This window comes from Aotus nancymaae, unplaced genomic scaffold (assembly GCF_030222135.1).
Source record: "Aotus nancymaae isolate 86718 unplaced genomic scaffold, 86718_ANA_hifiasm-v0.15.2.pri h1tg000014l, whole genome shotgun sequence".
Taxonomy (NCBI): domain Eukaryota; kingdom Metazoa; phylum Chordata; class Mammalia; order Primates; family Aotidae; genus Aotus; species Aotus nancymaae.
The window spans coordinates 37,596,651-37,624,365 of record NW_026988425.1 but is presented as its reverse complement, the minus strand read 5'-3'; the positions used below and the strand labels follow the sequence as shown (position 1 = coordinate 37,624,365).

Here is a 27,715-nt window from a genome sequence, read left to right as displayed (position 1 = left end):
TTATTTCTTTGATTTGTCCTTTTCTGTCTTCTCCTTTTTTCTTAGAACTTCTGTTCTTCATGAACCTTCAACAACAATACTCTAATTGTTTTTATGTTTCTTGTTTTCTATGTGTGCTCTATTTTCTGGAAAATTTTTTCTAAACTGGATTTTGCATCCTGCTATTAAATTTCTTTTCATATGTTTTTTAATTTATAGAAGTTCCTTTCTTCAAGAGGATTTCTGTTCTTTTTTTTGGAGACAGAGTTTTGCTCTTGTTGCCCAGGCCGGAGTGCAATGGGGTGATCTCGGCTCACCACAACCTCTACCTCCTGGATTCAAGTGATTCTCCTGCCTCAGCCTACCGAGTAGCAGGGATTACAGGCATGCGCCACCACACCTGGCTAATTTTGTATTTTTACTAGAGACAGAGTTTCTCCATGTTGGTCAGACTGGTCTTGAACTCCTGACCTCAGGTGATCTGCCTGTCTGGGCCTCCCGAAGTGCTGGGATTACAGGCGTGAGCCACCACGCCTGGCTTTTTTTTTTTTTTAAATGCATGCAGTTTCTGTTTCATATCTCTGAGAATAGTAATGATTTAAATTTTTTTTTCTGCGTGCCCTGTTTCCTCACATTTTTTCTTTTTCTTTTCAGTTATTGACATTCATATTAGAATTTCTTACACACTTTCTGGTCATCCTGGTTGCTGTGCGTAGTTAAGTGAAGGGCTCTTAAATTTTTTTTTTTAATCTAATTGGAACTTAGGTTTCCCTGGATAGGACTTGTTGATGGGGGCTCTCCCTCTAGAGTGATGAGGATGGGCTATGCAGGTGCCCAACGCCTAATGTTATTTTAGCTATTTTTATCTTGACCTGTTCCTGTGCCTCAGAAAAGTTCATTTAGACTGTTACCTGGTTAGGATTAATCTGGCAAATCAGTATCCTGGGAGCTGAGCAGTGGAAGAAGGCACAGGTTAGCAGTCCCCCTGTTTTTTGGAATGACAGTCCCCATTTTCATCTCTTCCTAAAATTCTTCAATCCAAAGATAATTCTGTTTTACTTTTCCAGAACATAAATCTTTATTCTTCTGCCAAGGTAAACAAAAGTAGTCCTTAGGTAGCATGGAGTTGGGGAAGGGATCTGGGTAGCCAACATATCTTTAAATGACTTTCAAGCAGTCCTGCTATTTTGAGCTCTTTATTTCCAGGGGAGCCTGGGACAGCCACTCACTGAGCCCTTTGGCATTTCTGTGATAGAAACAAGGTGGTTTCCTAGATTTCCCATTGGATGCTTAAGATTTCATTTTCTTAGGTCTTCTACATCAGTTATAACCATCATCCGTTTTCTAGCTTCCAGATTTTAGTGATGTTGCTTTATTTCCTATATTTTGTCTTTGTCCATCTACACCTTTAAAAAAAATCTGTTTACTCTTACTTTGGAGTTGATTTCAGGAAATAAGGGAGAAGGAAATATTTGTTTGATCTATTGTGTTTACCTGAAAGTCCCAAGCACCTCAATATTTTATTGAAATCTTGCTCATTTCTCACAATTGATAATAATATTTTGTATTAGTGTAATACACATAAACTTCTATTTAAAAATAAAAGTAAATATGTAGAATACTTATATAAAAAACAAATCTAGTCTAAAACTATTTTATTGAAATACCGCTCCTCTCCTTGACTTAAACTTTTGAAAGTACAACCCCATTAATTACTTTTACAACATGAGAAATCGAGATCATTAGGCAATGATATACAGGTTGAGCATCCCTAATCTGAAAATTCAAAATTCAAAGTGTTTCAGAATTCAAAACTTTTTGAGCACCACCATGATGCTCAAAGGAAATGCTCATTGGAGCATTTCAGATTTTGGATTTTGTTATTTTATTTATTTGTTGTTTTGTTTAGACAGGATATCACTCTGCCACCCAGGCTGGAGTGCAGTGGCATGATCTCAGCTAACTGTAGCCTTGATTTTCCAGGCTTAATAAATCCTCCCATCTCAGTCTCCTAAGTTGCCAGGACTACAGGCACAAGCCAGCATGCCTGACTTATTTTTTTATTATTATTATTATTATTATTTTGTAGAGTTGAGGTTTTGCTGCGTTGTCCAGGCTGGTCTTGTACTCCTGGGCTCAAGGGATCTGCCCACCTCAGACTCCCAAAGTGCTGGGTAAATTACAGGTGTGAGCCACCGTGCCCAGGCAGATTTTAGATTTTTAGATTACAGATGCTCATCTGAGAAGTGTATAATGCAATCTGAAAAAATAAAAAATCTAACACACTTCTTGTCCCAAGGGATAGTCAATCTGTATTTTCTTGCATACTAAACTAAATATATCAATGAATAACGACATCTTATATGATACATTAGGGCCTAAAGTTGAAGAAGTAAACAAAAATGAATCGTGATTATTGTTACTCTGCTATTATACTTTACACAAAACTGAGTTTTATTAAAGGACAAACCATAAACTTAGCTGATGATTGTATAGAATCCATTGTGTCTTTTAATTCTAAAGGAAAGCAAAACATATTACTACTTGGAAATACAATTTTATTTTTGTGTTCATTTTTAGGTGACCCACAACACGACTCTGAATGGCAAAGATACACTTCATCACTGGAGTTGGGCCTCAGATATGCCCTTGGAGTGTGCCATTCATTTTGTGGAAATTAGATGCCGCATTGACAATCTTCATTTTTCTGGTCGCAAAGAGTGGAGTGACTGGAGCCCTGTGAAGAACATTTCTTGTAAGCTTATGTTTAAAGAATTTTTTTTTCAAATGAATTAGATTAGTCTTACTTAAGATTAAGATTTAGTTTAAGGCCGGGCGCGGTGGCTCATGCCTGTAATCCCAGCACTTTGGGAGGCCGAGGCGGGTGGATCACGAGGTCAAGAGATCGAGACCATCCTGGTCAACATGGTGAAACCCCGTCTCTACTAAAAATACAAAAATTAGCTGGGCATGGTGGTGCGTGCCTGTAGTCCCAGCTACTCAGGAGGCTGAGGCAGGAGAATTGCTTGAACCCAGGAGGCGGAGGTTGCAGTGAGCCGAGATCGTGCCATTACACTCCAGTCCGGGTAACAACAGCGAAACTCCGTCTCAAAAAAAAAAAAAAAAAAAAGATTTAGTTTAACCATTCAGTTCTCATAACCTCGTTCAGCATCATAAGGGTCACCTGGCAGCTTCTAAGCCCACCATCCCTGGAAATATTGATTCAAAAAGTCTGAGATAGGCTTCAGCAGTCTATTTTGAAAGAACTTTCTGAGCGGTTGGATAAACATCCAGGTTTAAAAATCAGTGTTGTAGGAATTGAAGAGCATTAAAAATTGTGTGTAGATGATACTGAAATGAAATCTGTATATAAAAAAAAATAGTTCCCAATTCCTGGCTCACAGAGCAGATCCCTAGAGGCTGCATAGTTATTGCCAGGAACACGGGGGTCTGCAAGCATACCAGAAATCATCTGTATTTTAAGTAAAACTGATATGCAGGGAGAATGTTGGCAGTTTGGATGAGGGGGCCTGGAAAATTGTTGACAATAAAGTGAAACCCTGAAAAGGCTGGTGACCATTGTAGAGATAGATCACTATGGAGAAAAGGATTAGAGGAAGGAAGGGGACTAGATGAAAGAAAACAGTTTTTTTAGGATGTGGAGTACTTGGGGCATATATTTAGGCTGATGGAAAGTAAGACATATGCCCTAAATACGTCGAATAAAAGGAATGGAATTATTTAATTAGTGATTTTTGGAGGGTGTGGATTGTTCACATGTGTATATAAACCCACTGATTGAACCTTTAGACTTCTTAGACATAAACCTGTGACATTAACCTTAGACATTGACCTGTAATTTGCTTCTGCTTCCTCACCATTATCCCTTCATAAGTAAATAAAACCACATACAGTTTTTAAAAATTTCTTGTATGTGTCTTGCTCCTAAAAACCTGTGGAACACACCTTATCTTTGGACCATCATCATTACAAAGCACCTAACAGTGTGTAGTGTATATACTGGACTATTTTAAAAGTCATCTTATGGAAAAAAAGTCTTAAAATACAGAAAAGTTTATGTAAAAGACTTTCATGTAAAATGTTTATAATTCCTCTTTTTCTTTCTAGGGATGCCTGATTCTCAGACTAAGGTTTTTCCTCAAGACAAAGTGATACTTGTAGGCTCAGACATAACATTTTGTTGTGTGAGTCAAGAAAAAGTGTTATCAGCACTGATTGGCCATACAAACTGCCCCTTGATCCATCTTGATGGGGAAAATGTTGCGATCAAGATTCATAATATTTCTGTTTCTGCAAGTAGTGGAACAAATGTGGTTTTTACAACTGAAGATAACATATTTGGAACGGTTATTTTTGCAGGATGTAAGCATATGATTTTAAAGAGAATTCCTATTAACATGTTTTGGTTTTCCTTGAAAGCTTTAATTCTTCTTCTGGAGTTGGAGGTGGGGGAGTGATTCTGTTTCTTTCCCATTTCTTTTTTCTTTAATATAAATGATAATGAAGGAGGCACTAGAATATTTGCTTGTTCTAAAATGAATTGCAAGCTTGTTTTCTGTATACTTGTATCTGTAAAAAAAAAAAAATACTATTTACATTTTACTTTTGAACAATATAGGAATCATTCTTCCTGTAGCATGTCTTGTCAGAGTTCATATTACATTAGAATTGACAGATTAAAATATACTGAAAAATGACTCTTAGCTCATTTGGAAATTCCCTATAGCAACTTGAGAGATCACATCCCTGTCCCTTAACAACAATGAACTGTTCTTCATCTCTATTGTTTTGTCATTTTGAGATTGTTACATAAATGTAATGATACAGTATGCAGATTGGCATACTGTATGGCAGTAGGGCGTGGGTGGCAGGAGGGCATGGGTGAGGAGAAATGTACTCTCCCACTGCATTCTATATATGATGTATACTCTGTCATTTAAGGCGTCTGTATTAACATGATCACCCCACAGTCTAAAATTCCATGATATTTCCAAAAGTAGTTGTTTGTTGGGGGCTGCCCTGCCCATTTGACTTGTGTTAAATGTCCACAGACAAATATTTAGAATTTTTAGGTCTCAATTTTAGAGTTTTTCTGCCTCCCTTGTAGAAACTATGTGTTTTGGTGTCACTGATAGCTTCATCTCTATCAGTGAGTCTCTTCCTCCCTGCTTGCCGAATTAGAAGTCTGGGATTTTGGTCTGAAGGTCACACGATAAAGTGTGTAAGATAGATTGACTAGATTTTATGATATTTCTTTTGATTGCTTAGTGATTTTCTTTTTTTTAAATATAATTCTCCTCTGTGGTCTAGATCAGCAGCTCTCTTGTTTACTTATACAGTACCTCTTGATGAATTTCACTCAGATACTGCTGTATTCCCAAAAGAATAACTGGGCTTAGGTGCACATCTCAGCTTGATGGCTATAATCTGACTCTCTTTTTGTCTTCTCAGTAATGCATTTGGAATTCAAGTGAAAGTGAGGTTACATTCAAATTTAAATTCTGGAAATCATATTTTCCTTCTTAATGGAATTTTAGGAAATTACTTGCAGCATTTCTCATAAATAGTCCTGGAGTCTAAGTTGAGACCCAGTGGTATATGTAGTGAAGTTACTTCATGAGCAATACCAAAAGTGAGCTATTACTTGAAAGTAAGAAAGAAGAAATTAAAACTTAAAAGATGAGACTATGACCTGTTTCCATTTCTGTTTCCATTTCTGTTATTTCAGTTTTGTAATCTTTTATCATAGTAATAGAAAAAGCTGATTTAATTTATAATTTAACCTTCATTTATAACGTTTAGAGGTTGAAATATTGTACAATGTTGAGCAGCCGTAACATCTCCCTTCAGAGGGAACTTTTTGGAAATTTATAAGAACAGGTTATTTTGTGAATTCAGGATCAGGATTCATTTATTTCCTTTTCTTTATGGATATCTTGTTAAGACACCATTTACTGAAAAGACTGAAAAGAAATTTAGAATCAGCTTATTAGTTTTTCCCTAGACAAGTGTGTGTGCACACACACCTACACAATCAAAACCTGCTGGAATTTTTATTGGGATTACATTAAATCTGTAGGTCAATTTAGGAGAATTTTCATTCTTACAATATTTGAGTCTTCCAAACTATGAACATGATATATCCCTACATTTACTTGGGTCTTCTTTAATACATCTTAGTCATATGAGGTCGTTGTGTCTTTTGGTAAATTTTTTCCTAATGCTTGGTGTTTTCTGGCATTATTAAAAATGACTTTTTTTTAAATTGCATTTTCCATTTACTGGCATATAAAAATGTAGTTGATGTGTACCTAGCTTTTAACCTAGCTTCAGTTGATTATTTCCTAAGTTAATTTCTTTGAAAAGAAAATTAGTACATTTCAAATACTGTCCTCTCAAATTTTTCTTCTGTCTGTCCTTCTATTTCTCTCTTATTTGCTCTTGTTATTTAGATTTTAACTTAATATATCTGTCAAATCCTAAAATAACCAGCATTTTAAATACATTCCAAATTTTTGATATGTGATTTTAATAGAGTGACTAAATATTTAGCCTTAGATTTAAAACAATTTTCAGAATAAATATGTCAGTGTTTGTTTACATATCTAATTGTTAAACTTTCGTATAAACACTCATTAATCCTCTTAATATTACCTAAAATATCTTTGAAAAATATTATCCTTCTCTCTGGGGAAGGTATGAAATTTTCTAAGTTTTGGTTGATAAACTAAGGAGTTTTTTTTTTTTAATTCAGTTTTGTAAAAAAAAAAAAAAATTGCAGAATTTTTAAACAAGTAGTTTTACCTAGAGTGAAAGACAGTTTGGATAAATATGACAGAGGAACTACCAGTTTCTATATGTGTATGGTTAAACATGATTACAGAAATATGAATTTCTACAATAAGCAGTGTCAGACTGCAGAATTTTCATTTATCACTTTTTTTTGAGAGGAGTCTCACTCTGTCACCGAGCTTGGAGTCCGATGGCGCAATCTGGGTTCAGTGTAACCTCCACCTCCCGGGTTCAAGCAGTTCTCCTGCCTCAGCCTCCTGAGTAGCTGGGGCTTCAGGCACTTGCCTCCACGCTAGGCTAATTTTTATATTTTTAGTGGAGACGGGGTTTCACCATATTCGCCAGGCTGGTCTCAAACTCCTGACCTCCGGTAATTTGCCCACCTTGACCTCCCAAAGTGCTAGGATTACAGGCATGAGCCACCACACCTGGGCTCATTTATCACTTTGAAGGTCTCATCCTTAAAAAAATTTTAAAAAAAATTTTTTCCAGTCCTGCTTTAAAGCCAGATAGCACAATTTTGATAAAGAGAAAAACAATGAAAGAACTATAGTCAGTTTGAATATAACAATGCAGAATTTTACCAAGAGTTTTATAAATAACAGTATTTATAAAGTATTTTAGAACTCTGAAATTTGTAACATGACTACTGATTTTCAATATGATTTGGTAGTGCTTTTCAAATCACAGTATATTGATGATAGATGATAATACTTTTAACCTGTAGATTTTTCTGACTTAACATATTGGGAGCAGGTTTCTTTGAGAGAATTGGTAGACTCTGAAATAGGATTAAGGGAAAAAAGTGATAATTGATCTCTCAAGTTGCTATAGGAAGTTTCCAAATGAGCTAAGAGTCATTTTTCAGTATATTTTAATCTGTCAATTCTAATGTAATATGAACTCTGACAAGACATGCTACAGGAAAAATAATTCCTGTATTGTTCAAAAGCAAAATGTCAATAGTAAATTATTTCATTTTTTAAGAAAATTGTACAATTATGAAATATGTTTTCAGGGAAAATATATGTAATTATAAGTACCTACTTTTTTTCTTTTTTCTGTTAGATCCACCAGATACTCCTCAACAACTGAATTGTGAGACACATGATTTAAAAGAAATTATATGTAATTGGAATCCAGGAAGGTTGACAGGATTGGTGGGCCCTCGTGCTACAAGTTACACTCTATATGAAAGGTAATGATAACTGGCAAAGGATGTCAGTTGGCAAGGAGTACGTTGGAGGTACATGTTAAATAACATAGGGAAATACACTAGATCATTTATGTTACAAGCAAGATATAAAACCAAATATACTCTATTAAATTATATATACTTTACTTGATAAGAAGCTTAGAATGAAGAACACTTGAATATGAACAGAGACTGTTTCTGGATAGTAAACTTATTTGGCTGATTATTTTCTTGCATTTTCTGTATCATATACATTTTCTTAAGTATGTAATATGCCTCTAATTAGAAATTTAAACTTCTTATAAAAATTAAGTATTACAAATTTGCCCATTTTTTCCTGCAATATTTATCTCTTGCCATTAACAGTTTTTCAGGAAAATATGTAAGATATAAAAGAGATGAAGCACCTACAAATGAAAGCTATCAATTATTCTTTCAAATGCTTCCAAATCAACAAATATATAATTTTACCTTGAATGCCCACAATCCTCTGGGTCGATCAGAATCAACAATTTTAGTTAATATAACCGAAAAAGGTAAGCTGTATGTAAACTAATGTCTTAAAAATAACTTTAGAAGTGGTGAAATGCTTTGATTAATGAAAAGTGCTTATAGGGATTACTTTTTGCTGATTATTTTCTTTATAGTTACTTAATATTAATTTCATAAATGTTATTTATAAAGAAGCTTTAAGTGTATAATTTGAGGTTTTACTATTTTGTTGAATTTAAATACGTCATTTTGAGATCGTTACATGAATGTAATCACACAGTATGCCGGTTGGCTTTTTTTTTTTTTTTTTAAACTAAGGATGATGTCCTGGAGACCCATCCACGTTGTTGTATGTATTAATAGTTTGCTCCTTTTATTACTGATGATTTCTGCATTTTTACCAACTGTATTAATACATACCTCCAAATAAAAATAAAATATGGTTGATCTTTTTGGCATTCATTTCATGGTCAATGTGCATTAACACTCCATGTCAGACTTGCAGCATGTCACAGAGCAATGGCCTCACCTTTTCTTAGAGACTCAGGCAGGGGAGAAAGGGATTAAACCAAGGGCATGTGCCATACAATCTGACAAGTGATTAGTAGATGATCCTGTTGCCTTCTTTGTAAGCATAAGTCACTTTTATCAGTTATTCTTTCCTGTTATCTTTGTTATTTCCTGATTTTTCCTAGTGTCACCATGGCTACATTTTATCCTTGCATGGTAGTATTTGTATGTATTTGTCTGCTCTCTGCCGCTTCAGCCTTATTTCCCCTGTGATTCTTTCCCACCACTCAAGTGGGCATACACACTATCACCAATGTAATATGCAGTTTGCCTCACTGTTCCTTCATTATGCCATCTCTACTTAAAATGCTTTTCAGTTTTTTTTTTTTTTTTTGCCAATTTTAGTCTGATTCTTCCTGCAAAGCTCATCTTAAGTTCCATCTTCACTATAAGACTTAGACCTTGCCATGCTTACATTTATGTAGTGGTTAATATCCATACCATGCATTTAGAACTTAGCTCTTTCCCTTCCCTTCCCCTTCCCCTTTCTTTTCTCTTCCTTTCTCTTTCCTTTCTGTTCTTTTTCTTTTCTCTTTTTTCCTGTTATTCCCCAAGTAAATTAGAAGTTCCTTAAAGGTAGGTACTGTGATCTTACTACCTTTTAGTATTCCTGACACTAATTGAAGACCTCTGAGCATGATTGATTATTTTAAAATGTTGGCAAGATGTCAGTAGTAGAAATGAGGTTTGTGGATTCCACAAATACTGGGTAGGATATTGTTGGTCAGCACTAATGATACCTCCTTGTTTTTTATGTTTTCTTCTCATTTGTCATATTAGAAGATAGCTTTCCCCTTTAAATAAATGTTTAATCAGTCTTTAAAAATTATATTTGCAGTTTACCCCCATACTCCTACTTCATTCAAAGTGAAGGATATTAATTCAACAGCTGTTACACTTTCTTGGCATTTACCAGGCAACTTTGCAAAGATTAATCTTTTATGTCAAATTGAAATTAAGAAATCTAAATCAGTGCAAGAACCGGTAAGATTCTTCTATAGACTTCCTTTATGATTGTTTTGGATAAAACAGTTCTCAAAAAGAATTAAGCAAATTGATATACTTAAGCTCTCAGATTGATTATAGAGATTTACTAAGAACCAAGAAAGACATTAGTATCCATGTAATAACAACATTGTATCATTTGAGAAACAATTGTAAATTTGACTTTTATTCCTCAGAATGTTCCCATGTGCAGTATAGTACCTGGCACATAGCTGGTGCTCAGTAACTTTGTGAATGAATGAGTAGTTTTTGCTGTAACCTTTAGCATCGTTAATGGATGAATTGGCACCAGAGAGCAGAAGTGATGTTTTAAAACAGTGAAGTGTGGCAGTGGGAGCAAGTTGTAATTGGTACTTAAAAGTCACAACATGACTTTTCAATACATTTTAAATGTTTAGGTTGACTTTTATATTATACTATCTTGTAATTTGTGGTAAGTCTAAAATAAATGAGGTGTACTTAACTATTCATTTGGAAATTTACTGATGTCTGAAAATTAGTCACAACTGTAAAATATAACCTGAAAAGCTCTTTGTAATGTCATGCGGAGCTCAGAGGCTTTTGTGAGACACGCAGATCTTCAAATTTGTTTAGAATTGCTTAATTTTAACTACATTTACTTAGTTTAAAGAAGTATTTGTTGAAGATGTACTACATGTTTAGCACATGCTAGAAGTTCTAAGTGTCATATTTAACAAAGATGCAGAAAAGGTGATCCTGCCTCCAAGAAGCCTCCAGATATCATCCACATAATACATTTATTCCTCAGTCATCTCAAATCACTATATCATGTTAAGGTTTATTGCATCACCATTAGCATTTGACTGATTATCAAAATTATATAATCCTTTAGATAATTTAATTAACTATTATTACTTAGAATCAGTGTTTGGATTAAAAAGACAACCTAACTTTTTATTACTGTTACAGAGGATAATTTTATTGACTTGGCATGTATATAAGAATTAAAATAGTGGATGAACTGCTTTGGGTGTCATATATACAAACTCACTGACATTCTGTTGGTTTGTGTTACAAATGTGAAGACTTTCTTACCAAAAAAAATATGTATGTGTATATATATGTATTCACACACACTATATATATATACATATTTATTTGTTTTCCAATAGCGGAATGTCACAATCAAAGGAGTAGAAAATTCAAGTTATCTTGTTGCTGTGGACAAGTTAAATCCCTATACAGTATATACTTTTCGGATTCGTTGTTCTACTGAAACTTTCTGGAAATGGAGCAAATGGAGCAATAAAAAACAACATTTAACTACAGAAGCCAGTAAGTTAACTAAGTGATGTATGGCTAATAATTACTGTATCCTGAAGTTTTATAACTTCTTTAAAAAGAAAATGTTACCAAAGTCCTTAAAAGTAGAGGAATGTTGAGATAAATTATGTAATACCTGTTAATAAAATATAACACAGGTAGGTATTTTAAATGATAGTTTTTGAAGTTTTGTCATAGTGTAGAAAAATGATTGGCACAAATTATGTGAAAGGACAGGGCACCTCTATCTATAATATAATTGTTACCATATTACAATAATGCATAGAATGATTTTTCTCTCATTCTTTTCTCTTCTGCCTGGAATTTTAATTATGCTTTTAACTCATTGCCTTTCTTTAAAAAAAAAAAAATTAACTAAAAAAGAGAATTTGTTAGTTTTTGTGACCTAGACCAGAGAAAGGATGTGACTAAAAAGTCTTGAACATCAGTTTCTGTAGTATACCTCGGTCAAAGTAGGTATAAAATCAGGTAACTGGTTTTCTAAATGTGATAATTTCCGAAGACAGAATGATATTCTATCCTTGAGTAGCCACATGTTAGGTGTAAAAAGAAAAAAAAGAAAAAACTTAGAAATAGGTTTAATTTTTTTTTTTTGAAACGGAGTCTTGCTGTGTCCCCCAGGCTGGAGTGCAGTGGAGTGATCTCGGCTCACTGAAACCTCCACCTCCTGGGTTCAAGTGACTCTCGTGCCTCAGCCTCCTGAGTAGCTGGGATTACAGGTGCACACCTCCACGCCTCACTAATTTTTGTATTTTTATTAGAGATGGGGCTTCACCATGTTGCTTAGGTTGGTCTCAAACTCCTGACCTCAGGTGATCCACCTGCGTCAGCCTCCCGAAGTGCTGGGATTCCAGGCGTGAGTCACCACATCTGGCCGAAATAGGTTTAATTTTTAGGAATCATTTAACAAAAGATAGAAAGAGCTTTATTTATATTATGTAATACAGAAGACGTGATACTTCCTCCGAAAAAATAAAGAAACAGCAAAACAAATAAATGATAGATGTTAATCTAGATTTTTGCCTCTCCACATGAATCTATGTTGAAGAATGGTGATGAGGGCACTTTGCCATACATGAAAGAATTACTTGTATCATCACAGTGAAAGCTGTGCATGAGTACAGAGGGGGAGAGTATGAATTATCTGTTGCTATGCAACAAATTACTCTAAAATTCAGTGGCTTAAAACAGCTGATGTTTATTATCTTACCATATCTATAGGTCAAAAATCTGGCTTGCAGTCTTTCATGAGACTTCATTCAGGAATGTGGGTGGGGACTCCAGGCTTGACTGGAGCTAGAGGATCCCCTTACAAGATGGTTCACTCATGTGGCTAAAGGTGGGAGGCCTCAGTTCCTTACCTTATGGGCCTCTCTCTAGGTCTGCTTAAGTGTGCTCATGACATGGCAGCCACTTCCTCCCAGAGCTGGTGACTGCACAGTGTCTTTGATGATCTAAAATCAGAAGTAACATACCATTATGTCTGCTGTGCCCTGTTGGTCACACAGGCCAACCCTGATGCAATGTGGGAGGGCACCACAGAGAGGGGGATTGTTGATCATTTTGGAGACTAGCAACTATAGGAGTTTTTGCCTTCAGTTAGTGAGCTGTTGTCTCCAAGAGGAAACATCTTATTTGCACCTCATTAAGATGGAAGCATCAATTTACTCAACAAATATTTACTGAGTATGCATTACAGGTTAAGCATATGTAATCTGAAAACCCAAAATGCTCCAAGATCCAAAACTTTTGGTACACGAGGGTGCTACAAGTGGAAAATTTCACACTTAAGTACTAAACACAATTTGTTTCATGCACAGAATTATTTAAAATGTTATATGAAATTACCTTCAGGCTATGTGTTTAAGGTGTATATGAAACATAAATGAATTTCATGTGTAGACTTGGGTCCCATCCTCCAAGATACCTCATTATATATTTGCAAATATTCTTTAATCAGAAGAAAATCCAAAATCTGAAACACTTTTGGTCCCATGCATTTCAGATAAGGTATACTCAACCTGTATGTATCTGGAATTGTTCTAGTTAGCAGGGATGTAGCAGCAGATAAAACAGAGATCTCTGCCTGTAAAGTTTGTAGGATCCAGGACTAGAAATAAATTTATATATATACACGTCTATATGTATATATGTACACACACACACACACAGACACATCAGTTTATTGGGTGATGATGAATGCCACAGAGGAGAGGAAGGGATAGGAATGAAGGCTGAAGGATAAGGGGGGTGCAGGGAATTGCAGTTTTAAATACTCACTAATAAGGTAATAGTCAAGCTGAGATACAAAGATGAGGAAGCATGCCATATGGTTTAAGAGAAGAGAGTTGTAGACAGAGGAAGGGAGGACAAAGAAAATGCAGAGAGGCTGAGGCAAGTGTCTTTGCCAATGTGTGGCCAAGTAAGGAGGAAGTGGGAGGATGTGAGGCAGAGGGGAACCCAGGGAATCAGTACAGCCAGCCTGCAGAGAGATTTTAACCCATTTGAAGGGGCCGTGTGTTTTGCAAAAGTTATTGAGAGCTTAGATTTTACATTGCTTTCTTTTCCTCTCTTTTCTTTTCTTTCTTTCTTTTTTTTTTTTTTTTTTTGAGAACATTACTTTATTTCCTAAGTGGAAGCCACTGAACTGCTTCACATTTTATTGAGAATTCCAAATACCCTAGGAAAAAAAATGTCAAGCACCGTATACATATAGTATGTGTCTTCAGATAGTAACTTTAAAATCTTCTTTCCAGTTCCTTCAAAGGGGCCTGATACTTGGAGAGAGTGGAGTTCTGACGGAAAAAATTTAATAATCTACTGGAAGGTAAATATTTAACTTTTCTATGAACATTTACGTTACTTTGCTAAACTGTTTAACTTACATATGGTACTCGGGTTATCAAGAAACTGAGGCTTTCTAGACTGGCTTTGTTTGCATTATTACTGAGAATCTAACCTGGTTCCTAAAACTCCCAAATTCCTGTCACTCCTAATTCCCCACAATCATTTTAGTGGGGATCTTCTGTCTCAGATCTGAACCTTCTTGGGTTTGATCTTATGAGACCTGTAAAGGACCTGAGGATTTCACGAATTCTATCTCTCTCACTTCAGTCGGGAACTATAGGTTAGAATCCTAAGTGTTTGCTACATTTTTCTTCTATGAATGGGAAATTAAATTTTTCTATATTTCATCTGTAATTTATTTCCCTTCAATAAATTGCATGCCAATTATAAAGTTGTGTATGATTTTGTAAAATATTTAGATGAAATATGAATTGTATTATATTTTACTAATTTTTCTCTACTGGAACATTTTTGTTGCTATATTTTTAAATATTTTATGAATATCAAAAAGATGAAAAATTGTTTTCTATATTAGATTTTACACAAGCAGTCATAATAGGATTCCTTTAAATAGTGAATTTTGTTATTGAAAGTAAAACATAATTTAAAAAAACTTTTGACATCGATACAGCTTTGAATAAAAGTGTCCATGCAGATTCAGTGTGAGTTCCATTGCTTTGAGATTGTATTTGACTGTTTTATCCACTTTTGATTAGAAAATCCCCCTGCTACTCTAAGTTGCCTGTCAGACTTCATAGTATAGCAATGATTATACAATTTACTTAAATATAGAGAAAGTTTGGAATATTGTTCAAAGTAGATGAAGACTTAATTAAAGACTAAAATCATTGAAAGGATTTAGATTCTAACTTCATTACCTATGCCGATGGTGCTGCCATTTGCCAAGTAAGAGTATGTTTGGGTAGACAATTATGTTGTTTTGGTCATAGTGAGTTTTTAAAAGGTATGCCACTGGGATATCATGAGTAGAGTTCAGTATGTGGTTTGATATATTTGTAAGGCTCTGGAGCTCAAGGGAGAGGTTGGTGCTGGAAACAGCTTTGAGTAGCATATAAATGAGATCACTTGAGGGATATGCAGGGTGCAAAGTGGACCAGGGATGGAGCCCAGGTGACAGCAGCATGCATAGAACCAGCAGAGGAGATGGGGAAGCTTTAGAGGGGCAGGAAAAGCAAAGAAAATAGAATTACAGACACTGAGGGAGGAGGACATTTCAAACAGTATGTGGGCTAGAATATCCCAGGAAGCCTGTAAGTCTTAGGACTAAAGCCTGCCCCTGAGAGCAGGCCATTTGGAGCGTCATCAGAGACCTCTGCTGGAGTGGAGTTTTTAGCAGGGTTACATCATCCTCACTCTGGACCAGAGAGCCCCATACATTGCTCTATAAATTAAGGCAGTTGTTGTGAAAAGTAGTTCAGTATAAATGAAGAGGTTTGAATGTTCATTTCTTTTTATCTGGTAAATTCACTTTTAGAAATTCATATTTAAAAATTCTATGAAAAAGAAAAAAAAGTGGCACAGAAAGGTTTACCAAAATATTTTTTAGTATTGTGAAAAATTAGGAACAACTTAAATGTTATTTATTTAAGGAATATTCAAGTACACTGGTAAAAATGCTACATGAAATATAAAATCATGAAAATGTATGTAGCTATATTATGGACAAGTACATATTATGGAAAAGTAAAAAGTAAAATGATGTAATATGATTAAAACAATGTTAATTAAAAATCTATACCTAGAAAAACAACTTTAAAGAAATATCAAAATGGAAGAATACTTAAGAGGTGGGAATATGGGAGATTTTTACTTGTTTCAGCTTCTGTATATTTTCCAATATTCCGTAGTGGGCATGTAATACTTTAAAATGAGAAAACAAATGTTTAGGAAAAAAACCCATGATGCTATAGTTTTTTTTAAATGTTTTGTTTGTTATGAAGTAGAGCAGTGCTTCTGGATAGTTTGAAAACTTTTGCTTCTGAAAAATGTGAAGATAAATACTGTTTTGTATTCACTTAATTTTTAAATTTTTGTGTACTCTTACTGCTTATAGTAAGTACAGTTTTTCTTCAGTGTTTCTTTACTGATACCCAGCTCCCAGTAGATTTTAAATCTGTGTTTCACACTGTTGATAGCTTCATCTTTTCTGATGTTACCTTGTAACTGGTTGTCTTTTTGTTTTTGAGATGGAGTCTCACTCTGTCGCCCAGACTGGAGTACAGTGGCATGATCTTGGCCTACTGCAACCTCCACCTCCTGGGTTCAAGCGATTGTTCTGTCTCAGCCTCCCAAGTAGCTGGGATTACAGGCACTTGCCACCACACCTGGCTAATTTTGGTATTTTTGGGAGAGATGGGGTTTCACCATGTTGTCCAGGTTGGTCTCGAACTCCTGACCTCAGGTGATCCATCTGCCTCAGCCTCCCAAAGTGCTGGAATTATAGGCATGAGCCACCATGCCTGGCCAACCTTGCTATTGTTATTGTAGCATCCAGTTTAGACCCAATTACCTTTCCTAGTCACAGTCAGCTTTTGCAGGTATATAACAGTTTGTCTGTTTTTCATAGCCTTTACCCATTAATGAAGCTAATGGAAAAATACTTTCCTACAATGTATCATGTTCATCAGATGAGGAAACACAGTCCCTTTCTGAAATCCCTGATCCTCAACACAAAGCAGAGATACGACTTGACAAGAATGACTACATCATCAGTGTGGTGGCTAAAAATTCTGTGGGCTCATCGCCACCTTCCAAAATAGCGAGTATGGAAATTCCAAATGGTAAGTGCTTGAGATGCTTTAGTATATAAGAACAGGAAACTAAAGTGAGAAATGTTTGATGTTACTTGCTCTTTTGTAATGCCAGCATTCTTCTGGTATACCTTGTTGCTGCTGACATAGAAGGCAGAATGAGCAGATTGATGTCTACAGTTCATTGAGAGAGCAGTCATTAGTATTGAGTTGAAGCATGTGCACTGATGGATACAATCATTACTGTACTCAGTTACTATAGCATATAATATTGGAGAGTTACAGTAGTGGTAGGGACTTTTAGGAAGACATTTTTATTTTAGGTCAGCTAGGCTGTTTTGCAAATTGTTGGGCAGGAGAAAAAAGGCTCATTTTAATTGGGAGCTTTTTTGATAAGAATTTCCTTATTGGGCCGGGCGCGGTAGCTCACGCCTATAATCCCAGCACTTTGGGAGGCCGAGGTGGGTGGATCACGAGGTCAAGAGATCGAGACCATCCTGGTCAAAATGGTGAAACCCCGTATCTACTAAACATCCAAAAAATTAGCCGAGCATGGTGGCGTGCACCTGTAGTCCCAGCTACTCGGGAGGCTGAGGCAGGAGAATTGCTGGAACCCAGGAGGCGGAGGTTACCGTGAGCCGAGATCGTGCCATTGCACTCCAGCCTGGGTAACAAGAGCAAAACTCTGTCTCAAAAAAAAAAGAAAGAATTTCCTTATTAATAGGAGTTTTTTATTGATTAAAAAAAAAAAGTCTTCCTAAGGTGTAAATTAGATCTTCAATATAGGATTTAGAAACACAACAATGGTGTAATTTTTTTTTTTTTTGAGACGGAGTTTCACTCTTGTTGCCCAGGCTGGAGTGCAATGATGGGATCTCAGGTCACTGCAACCTCTGCCTCCCGGGATCAAGTGATTCTCCTGCCTCAGCCTCCCGAGTAGCTGGGATTATAGGCATGCACCACTACACCCAGCTAATTTTTGTGTTTTTTTTTTTTTAGTAGAGATGGGATGTAGTGTCTTTCTTTAAATCTTACAATGTCTAGTGATTAATGCATTCCTCCCCAGCTTCTACCTTGACAACTTTGTGAGTCATGAGTTTTAAATGGCCACTTCACCTCCTCTTCCACTGACCTCCATGCTTTAGTCATTTTCTGCCTACCCTGCTTTGCTGTCTTGCCCCAGTATAGGAGCACTTTCTATAAACACTGCTCCTAGAGGAAGAAAAATTGGTCCAGTTAGGGTCCTCTTAGCTTTCCAACTCCAGTTTGAGGAATTTTTTATTGCTTGTTACTTGACTGTTCTTTGTTCTCTTTGAGTCAGTCATAGGAGAATTAGGAGGAAGGAAGGGGGAAAACAAAGTGCATTTCGGAGATACAGAGCCCAGGCAGCAGTGCTGCTGGAGATGCCTAGGGGGCGTGGCAGATGCTGGGAGATGGGGCCAAGAATAATGGCTTCTTCGTTTTCGCCTGGCAAAAATAACAAAATAAAAAATGAAAGAGAGATGTGAACATCCATAAGAAGATTAACACACTGATTTAGATTATGTATCTCATTGCTCTCACAATGTTGAGAGCTATGTTGTCTTTTAATTTAAGAAACATAATCCTACCTTTTCTGTGTATCCTTAGAAAATGGTAATTTACAGAACTAGTAATTCTGTTATCAGCTTTCAGACACTTTCTGAAGCCCCAGAACAAATCCTCATTCCTTGAGGATTTCCTGAGTGGAGGGAGGCTCTGCAGCCTCAGCTTAGGTTTACGCTGTGGCTTTTTAATCATGTTGAATAAAAAAGCCGTTATGTCTGAAGTGTTCTGTATTCCAAGCCAAATTGTTGTCTTGCGTTTAGTAGTAGTTGCTTTATGAATGCACATTTCATTCAAAAAACATTTATATGTTCGTTTTCACTGAACCCTTAAATATAAATCAGTTATAGCTACTACTTTTCTCCGGTTACAGTGGGAAATGTCTGTGTTAGTGTTACTGAGCCCTTTCTGTAGCCTGCAGGTGATTAAATACTCTGCTGTGGCTGGACTTCTCTGGCTGCATCCCATCGAGGGCTGCTCACCTGCAGTTTGCAGGCTCCTGAGCTCTGGCTCCTGAGACAATTACTTGTCTAAACATTTATTCTTAGAAATAATCAAAAACATTTCTATGTTTGTTTTTACTGAACCCTTAAATATATATGTCAGTTATAAATACTATTTCTTTCCTTTTGTTACGGTGGGAAATTTCCTTCTTCCTTTTGACCACACTGCCCTATCTCCCGCCCCAATTCCTCACACCCAGCCTGGTGGTTCCACTTCTCACCCAGGCCAAGATCTGGCAAGACAGGGAAATGAAACTTCGCCAGGGCCTCCACTCCTGCCTTCTGCCTTCAGCCTTTGCCCCTTGCCCCTTCATGTCTCCTAGGACTCTGTGCAGGCTTCTCCTTCTCAGTGCCCACACTGGCCATTTCACCTCTTAGCCTCTCCATGACTGCACTACTTTCTCCCTTGCTCCCACCCTGCTCCTGGTCAGCCAGACATCCCCTTCAGCCCAGCTCTGGGGCTGCAGTCTTCCTTGAAAGAAAGAGAGGGGGCTAGTTCATCCACTGTTTGCACACGTTTGTTGTGTGCTTACTCTGCACACTGTGTTGGGCCTCGCCTGTTCTCGGAGAGTGCACATTCATGGTGGGTGATAAGAGGAGGGCTTCAGCCTGTCCACTGGCCCATTCCCAGTAACCCACCTCCCGCCCTGTCCCAGCCAATGTCCTTAGCTGCATCCTTCCTGGGTCTTGATCTTGATGTCCTAGCCCCAATATGTCACTACCTGATCCTAGGTACTTTTTAAAAATCACTTTATTTTAGCTGCTGTGTTAATCTGTGTGTACAGGTAAGTGCTACAGTTGTTACAATAAAAATAACAGGAACACTTCTAATCTTTGCTAAAGGTTTATCTAGTTGAGCTCTATTTTATAATTTCTTCATAGTGAAGTGAGTTTTGTAATTCATGTCCATTTTTATGAGATTTGCCTTATATTGTTTCTAATGCCAGTAAAATATCTTCCTTTCTTATTGAAGATGATCTCAAAATAGAGCAAGTTGTTGGGATGGGAAAGGGGATTCTCCTCACCTGGCATTACGACCCCAACATGACTTGCGACTATGTCATTAAGTGGTGTAACTCGTCTCGGTCAGAACCCTGCCTTATGGACTGGAGAAAAATTCCCTCAAACAGCACTGAAACTGTAATAGAATCTGGTAAGATGAATTAGTATCTCTCAATTAAGTTCTCTCAAAACATTTTTAAAAGGCAACATGTGGAACCGGGTGCAGTGAAGTGATTCTCTTTACTGCTGGGTGGGTGTGAATAGGTTTGATTTTCCTGGGGGGTAGTTGTGGCAGCACGTGAAAGGATCCAAGCCCTTTGATCCAGTAATTACTCATCTAGAAATTTATTCTTCCAAATAATCAGAGAACACCAGGATCTAGAACTAGAAATACCATTTGACCCAGCAATACCATTACTGTGTATATACCCAAAGAATTAGAAATCATTCTATTATAAAGACACACACACACGTATGTTCACTGTGGCACTGTTCTCAATAGCGAAGACTTGGAACCAACCCAAATGTCCATCAGTGATAGACTGGATAAAGAATATGTGGCACATACACACCATGGAATACTATGCAGCCATAAAACAAGGATGAGTTCTTGTCCTTTGCAGGGACGTGGATGAAGCTGGAAACCATCATTCTCAGCAAACTAACACAAGAACTGAAAACAAAACACTGCATGTTCTCACTCATAAGTGGCAGTTGAAAAATGAGAATACATGGACACAGGGAGGAGAACATCACACACTGGGGCCTGTCATGGGTTTGGGAGGCTAGGGGAGGGATAGCATTAGGAGAAATACGTAATGTAGATGACAGGGTAGTGGATGCAGCCAACCACCATGGCATGCATATACCTATGTAACCTGCATGTTCTGCACATGCACCCTAGAACTTAAAGTACAATTAAAAAAAAAGAATAATCAGAGAACAACACAGATTTAATCTAGGAATGTTCACGACAGTATTATTGATAACTGAAAAATTAAAAACCCAAATAGCAAATAAAGGAATAAGTAAATGATGGTACACCTATAAAATGGAGTGTTAAGTAACATTAAAAATTACATGAAAAATTTAGCAACATGGAGAAATAAATGCTCAGGAAAAAAGACTACAGAACTGTAAGCAGCCTGATCTCACGCAAGGGCCTTTGCCTTTGTTTGCCCAGGGCCCAGATTACTGAGGTTAGGGAGAGACTGAGCACAATGGCCATGAACCCCTTTCCACTTTGCCTGATGCAGGGCAAGGGGGCATTGGCAGGACTCAGCACAGTGTGGGTGGGAGGCCTTGCAGTCCATGTACCTGATGCTCAGGAGCCTGTGAGCTGCAGGTGAGTGGCCCCTGATGAGATGCAGCCTGAGAAGTTTATCCACAGAGGAGAATTTAATAACCTACAGGCTAATCCAGCCTTGACCTTAGGAATTAGAGCCCTCTCTCCAGTATCATCATTTTTTTCTGGCAGGATGGGAGTGTATCCTGCCTGTCCCCATGGGACTTCTGGACCCTGTAGCCTGTCAGTAGTGATGCTTTTTGATCATTCCTGTCTCCTGCCTCCCTCGCATGTTAGGGAAGTGCAGAAGAGCAAGTAACCTGCTCTTTACCTCTCTCTCAGGAAACGCTTTCTACTTGTTTACTCTTTCTCTGTCAAATGATGAGGATGGGTCCCATTCATTGGATTATCACGTATGAATTCAGATTATTTCCCAGTTCTACTTGGAATACAGCCAAATTCCTCCACATACAGAATTGTCTGAAGTGGTAATGATCTTCATGAGTTGGTCCCTTCATCCTTTCTTACAGCACACTTCCCTTATCAAGGGCCTAACCACATGCCACCCTTCTCTTTCCTGCACCTTCCCTTGCATCCCCTCCCATGGAGCTGAATGAGCCTTACATGGTTCCAGTCTGTCCTTTCTCACCTGGGCTTTCAGAATAATCAGGATGGACTGGTGTAGGCTGGAGTGGATTTAAATGGAGTATTTACCCATGTAAGTTTTAGCTGAGACCTGCAAGATATGGAGAAGCCGCCCCGCAGTGATTGTGGGAGAACTTTCTGTGCCAACACGATTGAACAAAGACAAAAAGCTTGAGAAAAAAACCCAGAGAAGTTAGTTGACTTTCCCAATTAGTATGTGGTAGAACCCAGGTTCAAATTCAAAGTTATTCAGATCTTGAAGAGACTGGAAATACTGTCTTTTATTTACTGCCGAGCTTCTGGAACAGCAAGTGGCACATAGTAGGCACACCTTTTATTCCTCTCTCATCCCGTTGTCTACTCATTAAGCTGTCTGCTCTCTTTTTGGACGTCAGCACATTCCTAATGCTCTAACCTTCTCAGGCTCTTTTTATTTTTTTTTTAAGTGGCAGAGCCCTACAAAATTTTGTTAATAAATGATTTTAACATAAAAAGAAGTACAGATTTATGGATGTACATGCAGTGTAAAATCATGACCTCAAGCATACCTTTCCCTAAAGAAAAATGTTACAAAACTAAACACAGTTGGCTGAGCTTGAGTTGCTTTAATACGTACTTAGGACATACCAGCACATGGCAGACATTTAAGGAAAATCATTGCAAGAAGAAAAGTTAAAATTTTAGACAAGTTGATCCAGTTTTTCTTGGGTTTATGATTTTAGACGTTGACTCCTGTCTCATATTGGAGCCTGCAGACCACTGGTATTCTATTCTATGGGCACTTAATTGAATAACTAATGCTTTAACCACGCCAGAATAATTGTATTCTGCAAATTAAATGCAGTGCCATATACTGCCAATTCCCCCTCCCTGTTCTCCAGCATTATCTTCTTTCTTGACTGCCACTGATGAGCACCTAATTGCCTTTCAAGGCCTAATTCACATGTCTTTTATAGTAGCTGTTTCTGATCTTTTTAGAATCATTTGGCCCCTCACCTAAGATTCTATGGCATCAGATACATACCTCTAATATAACACATTGTTATGGTTACCCTTGTTCATCTGTTTTCCCCAGCACTCTACAAGTGTCTTCATGCTTGGCATTTTGTTTTGTGCATGTCGGTGTTGCTCACATCACACAGATTGCATTGTGCTCAGGAGGCATTTAAGAGGAGCCTTTTGAATTTAAGTTAAGGCACTTCAATTCAAAGTACCTCTCTGTCCTGTGGAGTTAATTCAAAGTACCTCTATATCTTTTTTTTTTTTTTTTTGAATAGAGACGGGGTTTCTCTGTGTTGGTCAGGCTGCTCTTGAACTCCTAACCTTGTGATCCACCCGCCTCAGCCTCCCAAAGTGCTGGTATTACAGGCATGAGCCACCATGCCTGGCCTAGTACCTCTATATCTTATGGAGTTAACTCACCCAAGGACACTTACTGGTGATGTTATAAAGAGGAACAAACTCTAAAACCCAGTTCCTTTAACACTGAAACTTCAAGGTAGAGTGCAACTCTTAATTCTGCTTCTTGGAACAAGAAGAGAGAGCAGTGGGTTTGTTTTTTTCCAACCCAGAAATAACACTATGTAGAGAAGGGATTTATAGAGGCATGATGTGAACCTGGAATGAATGGCGTGGTGAACTGACCCAGGAAGTTGATTCAGGCTTACACTTTGTTGCTTAAAATCAAGCAATGATGGTTTCTTCCTGGAAAAAGGAACAGACTGTAAGCCTTAATCATCGTCATTCTCTCCAAGGTGATCCCATCTTATAAAACTAAACTTTTGTTAAAATAGAAGTAAATTTAATTTTTGTTTAGTCAATTTTTATTCTGAATAATTACTAATTTTTAAAATACGTATGTATTTTTTAATAAGAAAATATCTTTAAAATTAGCTTTGGAAATTTTAGAGTATGTCATAAATTTGATATTTCTAAAATAGATATTCATAGTAATATATTTATGAACGTTTGCCAATTTGTTCATCCTGTAGATCAGTTTCGACCAGGTGTAAGATATAATTTTTTCCTGTATGGATGCAGAAATCAAGGATATCAATTATTACGGACCATGATTGGATATATAGAAGAATTGGGTAAGTTAAATGGGTATTTACTTTTAAGAGTTCAAGATAGCATGAAGAATTATAAATTGGCAACAATGATATGATTGAATTCTAAAAGTGGAATTAGATGTTTAATTCTAGATGTCTAATTAGATGTTTAGTTTAAGGAAGGTAAAATAATTTGATAAATTAAAACGTATTTGATTACTACTTTTTTCTGAGAGAGAGAGAGACTTATTCTGTCACCCAGGCTGGAGTCTAGTAGGAAGATCATGGCTCACTTCAGACTCAACCTCCTGGGTTCAGGTGATCCTCCCACCTCAGCTTCCTCGGTAGCTGGGACTGCAGGTGCATGCCACCATGCTCAGCTAATTTCTTTTGTTTTTTTTGTTTGTTTGTTTTTTGTAGAGATGAGGTTTCACTATGTTGCCCAGGCTGGTCTCGAACTCCTGGGATCAAACGATCCTCACACCTTGGCCTTCTAAAGTGCTGGGATTACAGGCATCAGCCACTGTGCTGGGCCTACTTACTCTGAATTCATTTGCTGAATGTTTATATTTCACAATTTTACTGTTGTTCTCAAGAAAATTACATCTTAACTTGGATGTCAAAAATATTTAATTAGTACTTCTACAAGTTTAAAAAACTATTAACTTCTTCAGGACTATCAGTAAAGATGGAAAATACAAATGATGTCTATGTGAGTAGTCACCGAAAGATTTTGCATAGATTACTTTGCTAGATATGTGTTTTGTCTAAAAGTGATATTGTAAATTTTACTTTTGTTCCTAAAAATATTTTTTTTGTCTGTGGTTATTAGTATGTAAGTGTCACAAAAAAAAAGTGTTTGTGATCATCTCTCTCTGAAAATTTATGATTAAATAAAGTTTTAATTCCAAGTTGAATTATTTTTGAGGCTAGAAAGCTCATGGAACATTACTGTATTACTCTATATTCATAAACTCCCCTGTAGCAATTACTTTTTCCTTTTACAGCTCCCATTGTTGCACCAAATTTTACTGTTGAGGATACTTCTGCTGATTCGATATTAGTAAAATGGGAAGACATTCCTGTGGAAGAACTTAGAGGCTTTTTAAGAGGATATTTATTTTATTTTGGAAAAGGAGAAAGAGACACATCTAAGATGAGGGTTTTAGAATCAGGTAAGTAAATCGATAGCATGATAGTGTGTCTTAGAAGTTCCTTATTAACCACAACAGGAAAGGAAAGAAAGTCCTGCTCAGTAGTTTAGTAATGGTTTTCAAAACTATCTGAAAGAGAAATGAAAAGGCGGTCGTTCTATGAATATGAGAGTTTTGAGATTTTCATATGCAATAAATGACATGTATAATCTTTCAGAAATCATTTAAATCAATTATTCTGAAGCCTTTGATTATAAGCCTCGTAGGACAGAAACCATCATTTATTGGAGCCTTACATAATCCATGACAAGGCATTTCATGAAGTTGACTTCCATAAAGAAATCTTGTACTTATAACAATGAAGGAGAAAAACTCAGGAATCCCAAGAGTAACATCAGATCCTCAGTTGTAATTTGATAAAAAGCTATTGGCCTATTAGCATCTTACTTAGCCATGTCCTTGATAAGCTGGAAAACTTAATTGACTTGATTGGGAATGTGTTTAAAAGTACAGACAATCCTTGGAAATCAGCAAATGTACATCCAAAGACTTTAGAGAGTTCTCAGATTTACAAATACAAAATTATTTGTACAGATTTCTGGCTTTTCCTTTAATATTATTTCTGTTGAGAGTCAGATGTTTCTTATTCATAGCTGCAAAATACAAGCATATCATCTTTTCAGTTTGAAAACTTTCATTTCCCTGGATGACCTCTCCTCAGAAAGAAATCATTTTAATTATTTAATGCCTGTCTGACAAGTAGAGAACACCACCACGGCATGGTGGTGCTGGCTGGGCATTGTCTCAGTCACTCCCCAGAGCAGCTGCAGGAAGTGTGTGCCTCCCCTTCTGTCCCCAAGTGAGTTGCTGGTGAATGAGGGACATCCTAAATATCAAATTCCACAGACATCCACAGTTTAGTGTGACTTGCCTCACATGCTTGGAAATTTTATATTTGAAACAGCTATAATTCTAGCATTTGGATTTCCAGTGAGATATGGTGGATTGGTCACTAAAGTTAGCATAAAGAAGGGAAAAAAAACCCAAACTCTATAAAAGCCACAAGGAGAAAGAGAACAGAAAAGGCAAAACAACACCAAAAAAGATTCAGAAATTTAGGAGTGGAAATGGGGCAAATGACTTAAATGAGTGGAGGATTGTGAAATCTGTGTGGGCAGTCAGGCAATGTTGAGAAGGAACTTCTCTAGTACCTGCCAAACCACCATTGGAGACAGGTGGTTAGGATGAATCTGGGCTGAATGGACGGGTCGATTGAAGACAGTTCCTTAGAACTGAAGGGCCTGACTACAAGTACATCTCCTTCTCTGCGGTTTCACTTTCCATGGTCTCGCTTTCTGCCATTTAAGTTACCCCTGGTGAAACACAGACTGAAAATAGATGAGTTCAGTGTAATAAGATATTTTTAAGAAAGAGAGGGACCATATTTACATAATTTTTATTATAGTATTTTGTTACAATTATTCTCTGAGGAGAATGGAGGACTACTATATAGAGAGTCAAATAATTCATTAAATACACAGCAAAATAAATAGAAAAAAGATCTATGCCAAGGTATGTCATTATGAATTTTCCGAGCAGCTAACATGTAATGATCAGAGACAAGCAGGTCATGTGCAAGGAATCAGGAATAATAATGGCAGCAGACAGCCCAGCAGCATGCCAGATACTAGAAGGTATCACAGCAGTCTCTTCAAAATACTGAATTAAAATGATTTTCAACCTAAAATTCTATACTCCAGCAGTCTGTCAACCAATGTGAGAGTAAAATGCAGACATTTTGTACATGCAGGGCTGCAAATATTTACTTCCCACCTGTTGCTTTTCTCAAGAACCTACTAGAAGAGTACATCCCAATGAGGAAATGAAGTGAGGCCGACCCAGGAAGCCGCAGGAGAGAGAAGGCAGGGAGCTGCAGGAGGGCTGCAGCCCAGAGGGCGTCTAGTCTAGTGCAGGAGGCAGGGGAGGGGTGGAGGCAAGGGCAGAGATGTGGAGCTGGGATTTTGTTGTGTTTGACCACGTGAAAAATCTTACTGACTATACATTGGAGGATATGGGAAGAATTAGTGATTGGTATATAGAAAATCCAGCAAATGAGGGGATAAGCAATTATAACAATGGGAAAACAAGAAAGGAAACATGATCACATCAAGCCATTTGTCTTAGTAGTAACTCATATTTATATGATTATAATAATCCAAACACTGAATTCATCAAATGTTGTGATGTTTCTATATGAATGATGTGGTGGGGAAAAGGGTGGTGGTAGTGTAAAAGGGCTCTATCTTTATCTGCCCTTATAAAGTATGTGTAGATAAGGTCTAATAGTTAAAAGTCACATCTCTCTAAGTTTACTATTTTGGAATATGAAGGTAAATACCCAAAGAAACAGATTATATGAGTTTTACAGTGGTTGTAGGGTTGGGGGGAGGAGCTGGTAGGGAACTGTCACTTTTTGTTATTAACCATTTAGTACTATTTAATTTTTTAACCTAT

General features: G+C 37.0%; 1 protein-coding gene across 4 annotated transcripts in view; it reads left to right on the top strand.

Annotated features, from left to right (window-relative positions):
- Nucleotides 1-27,715, top strand: part of LIFR (LIF receptor subunit alpha) — an 80,937-nt gene that overhangs the window by 42,451 nt on the left and 10,771 nt on the right. For all 4 annotated transcript variants that reach the window (XM_064375931.1, XM_012460021.2, XM_021671853.2 and 1 more), the window contains exons 6-16: nt 2,560-2,734; nt 4,108-4,362; nt 7,861-7,990; nt 8,354-8,523; nt 9,888-10,033; nt 11,188-11,350; nt 14,116-14,186; nt 16,794-17,007; nt 20,038-20,217; nt 23,988-24,089; nt 25,055-25,222. In XM_064375931.1, the coding sequence (XP_064232001.1) occupies nt 2,560-2,734; nt 4,108-4,362; nt 7,861-7,990; nt 8,354-8,523; nt 9,888-10,033; nt 11,188-11,350; nt 14,116-14,186; nt 16,794-17,007; nt 20,038-20,217; nt 23,988-24,089; nt 25,055-25,222 (1,774 nt within the window). The remainder of the gene's footprint in view (nt 1-2,559; nt 2,735-4,107; nt 4,363-7,860; nt 7,991-8,353; nt 8,524-9,887; nt 10,034-11,187; nt 11,351-14,115; nt 14,187-16,793; nt 17,008-20,037; nt 20,218-23,987; nt 24,090-25,054; nt 25,223-27,715) is intronic.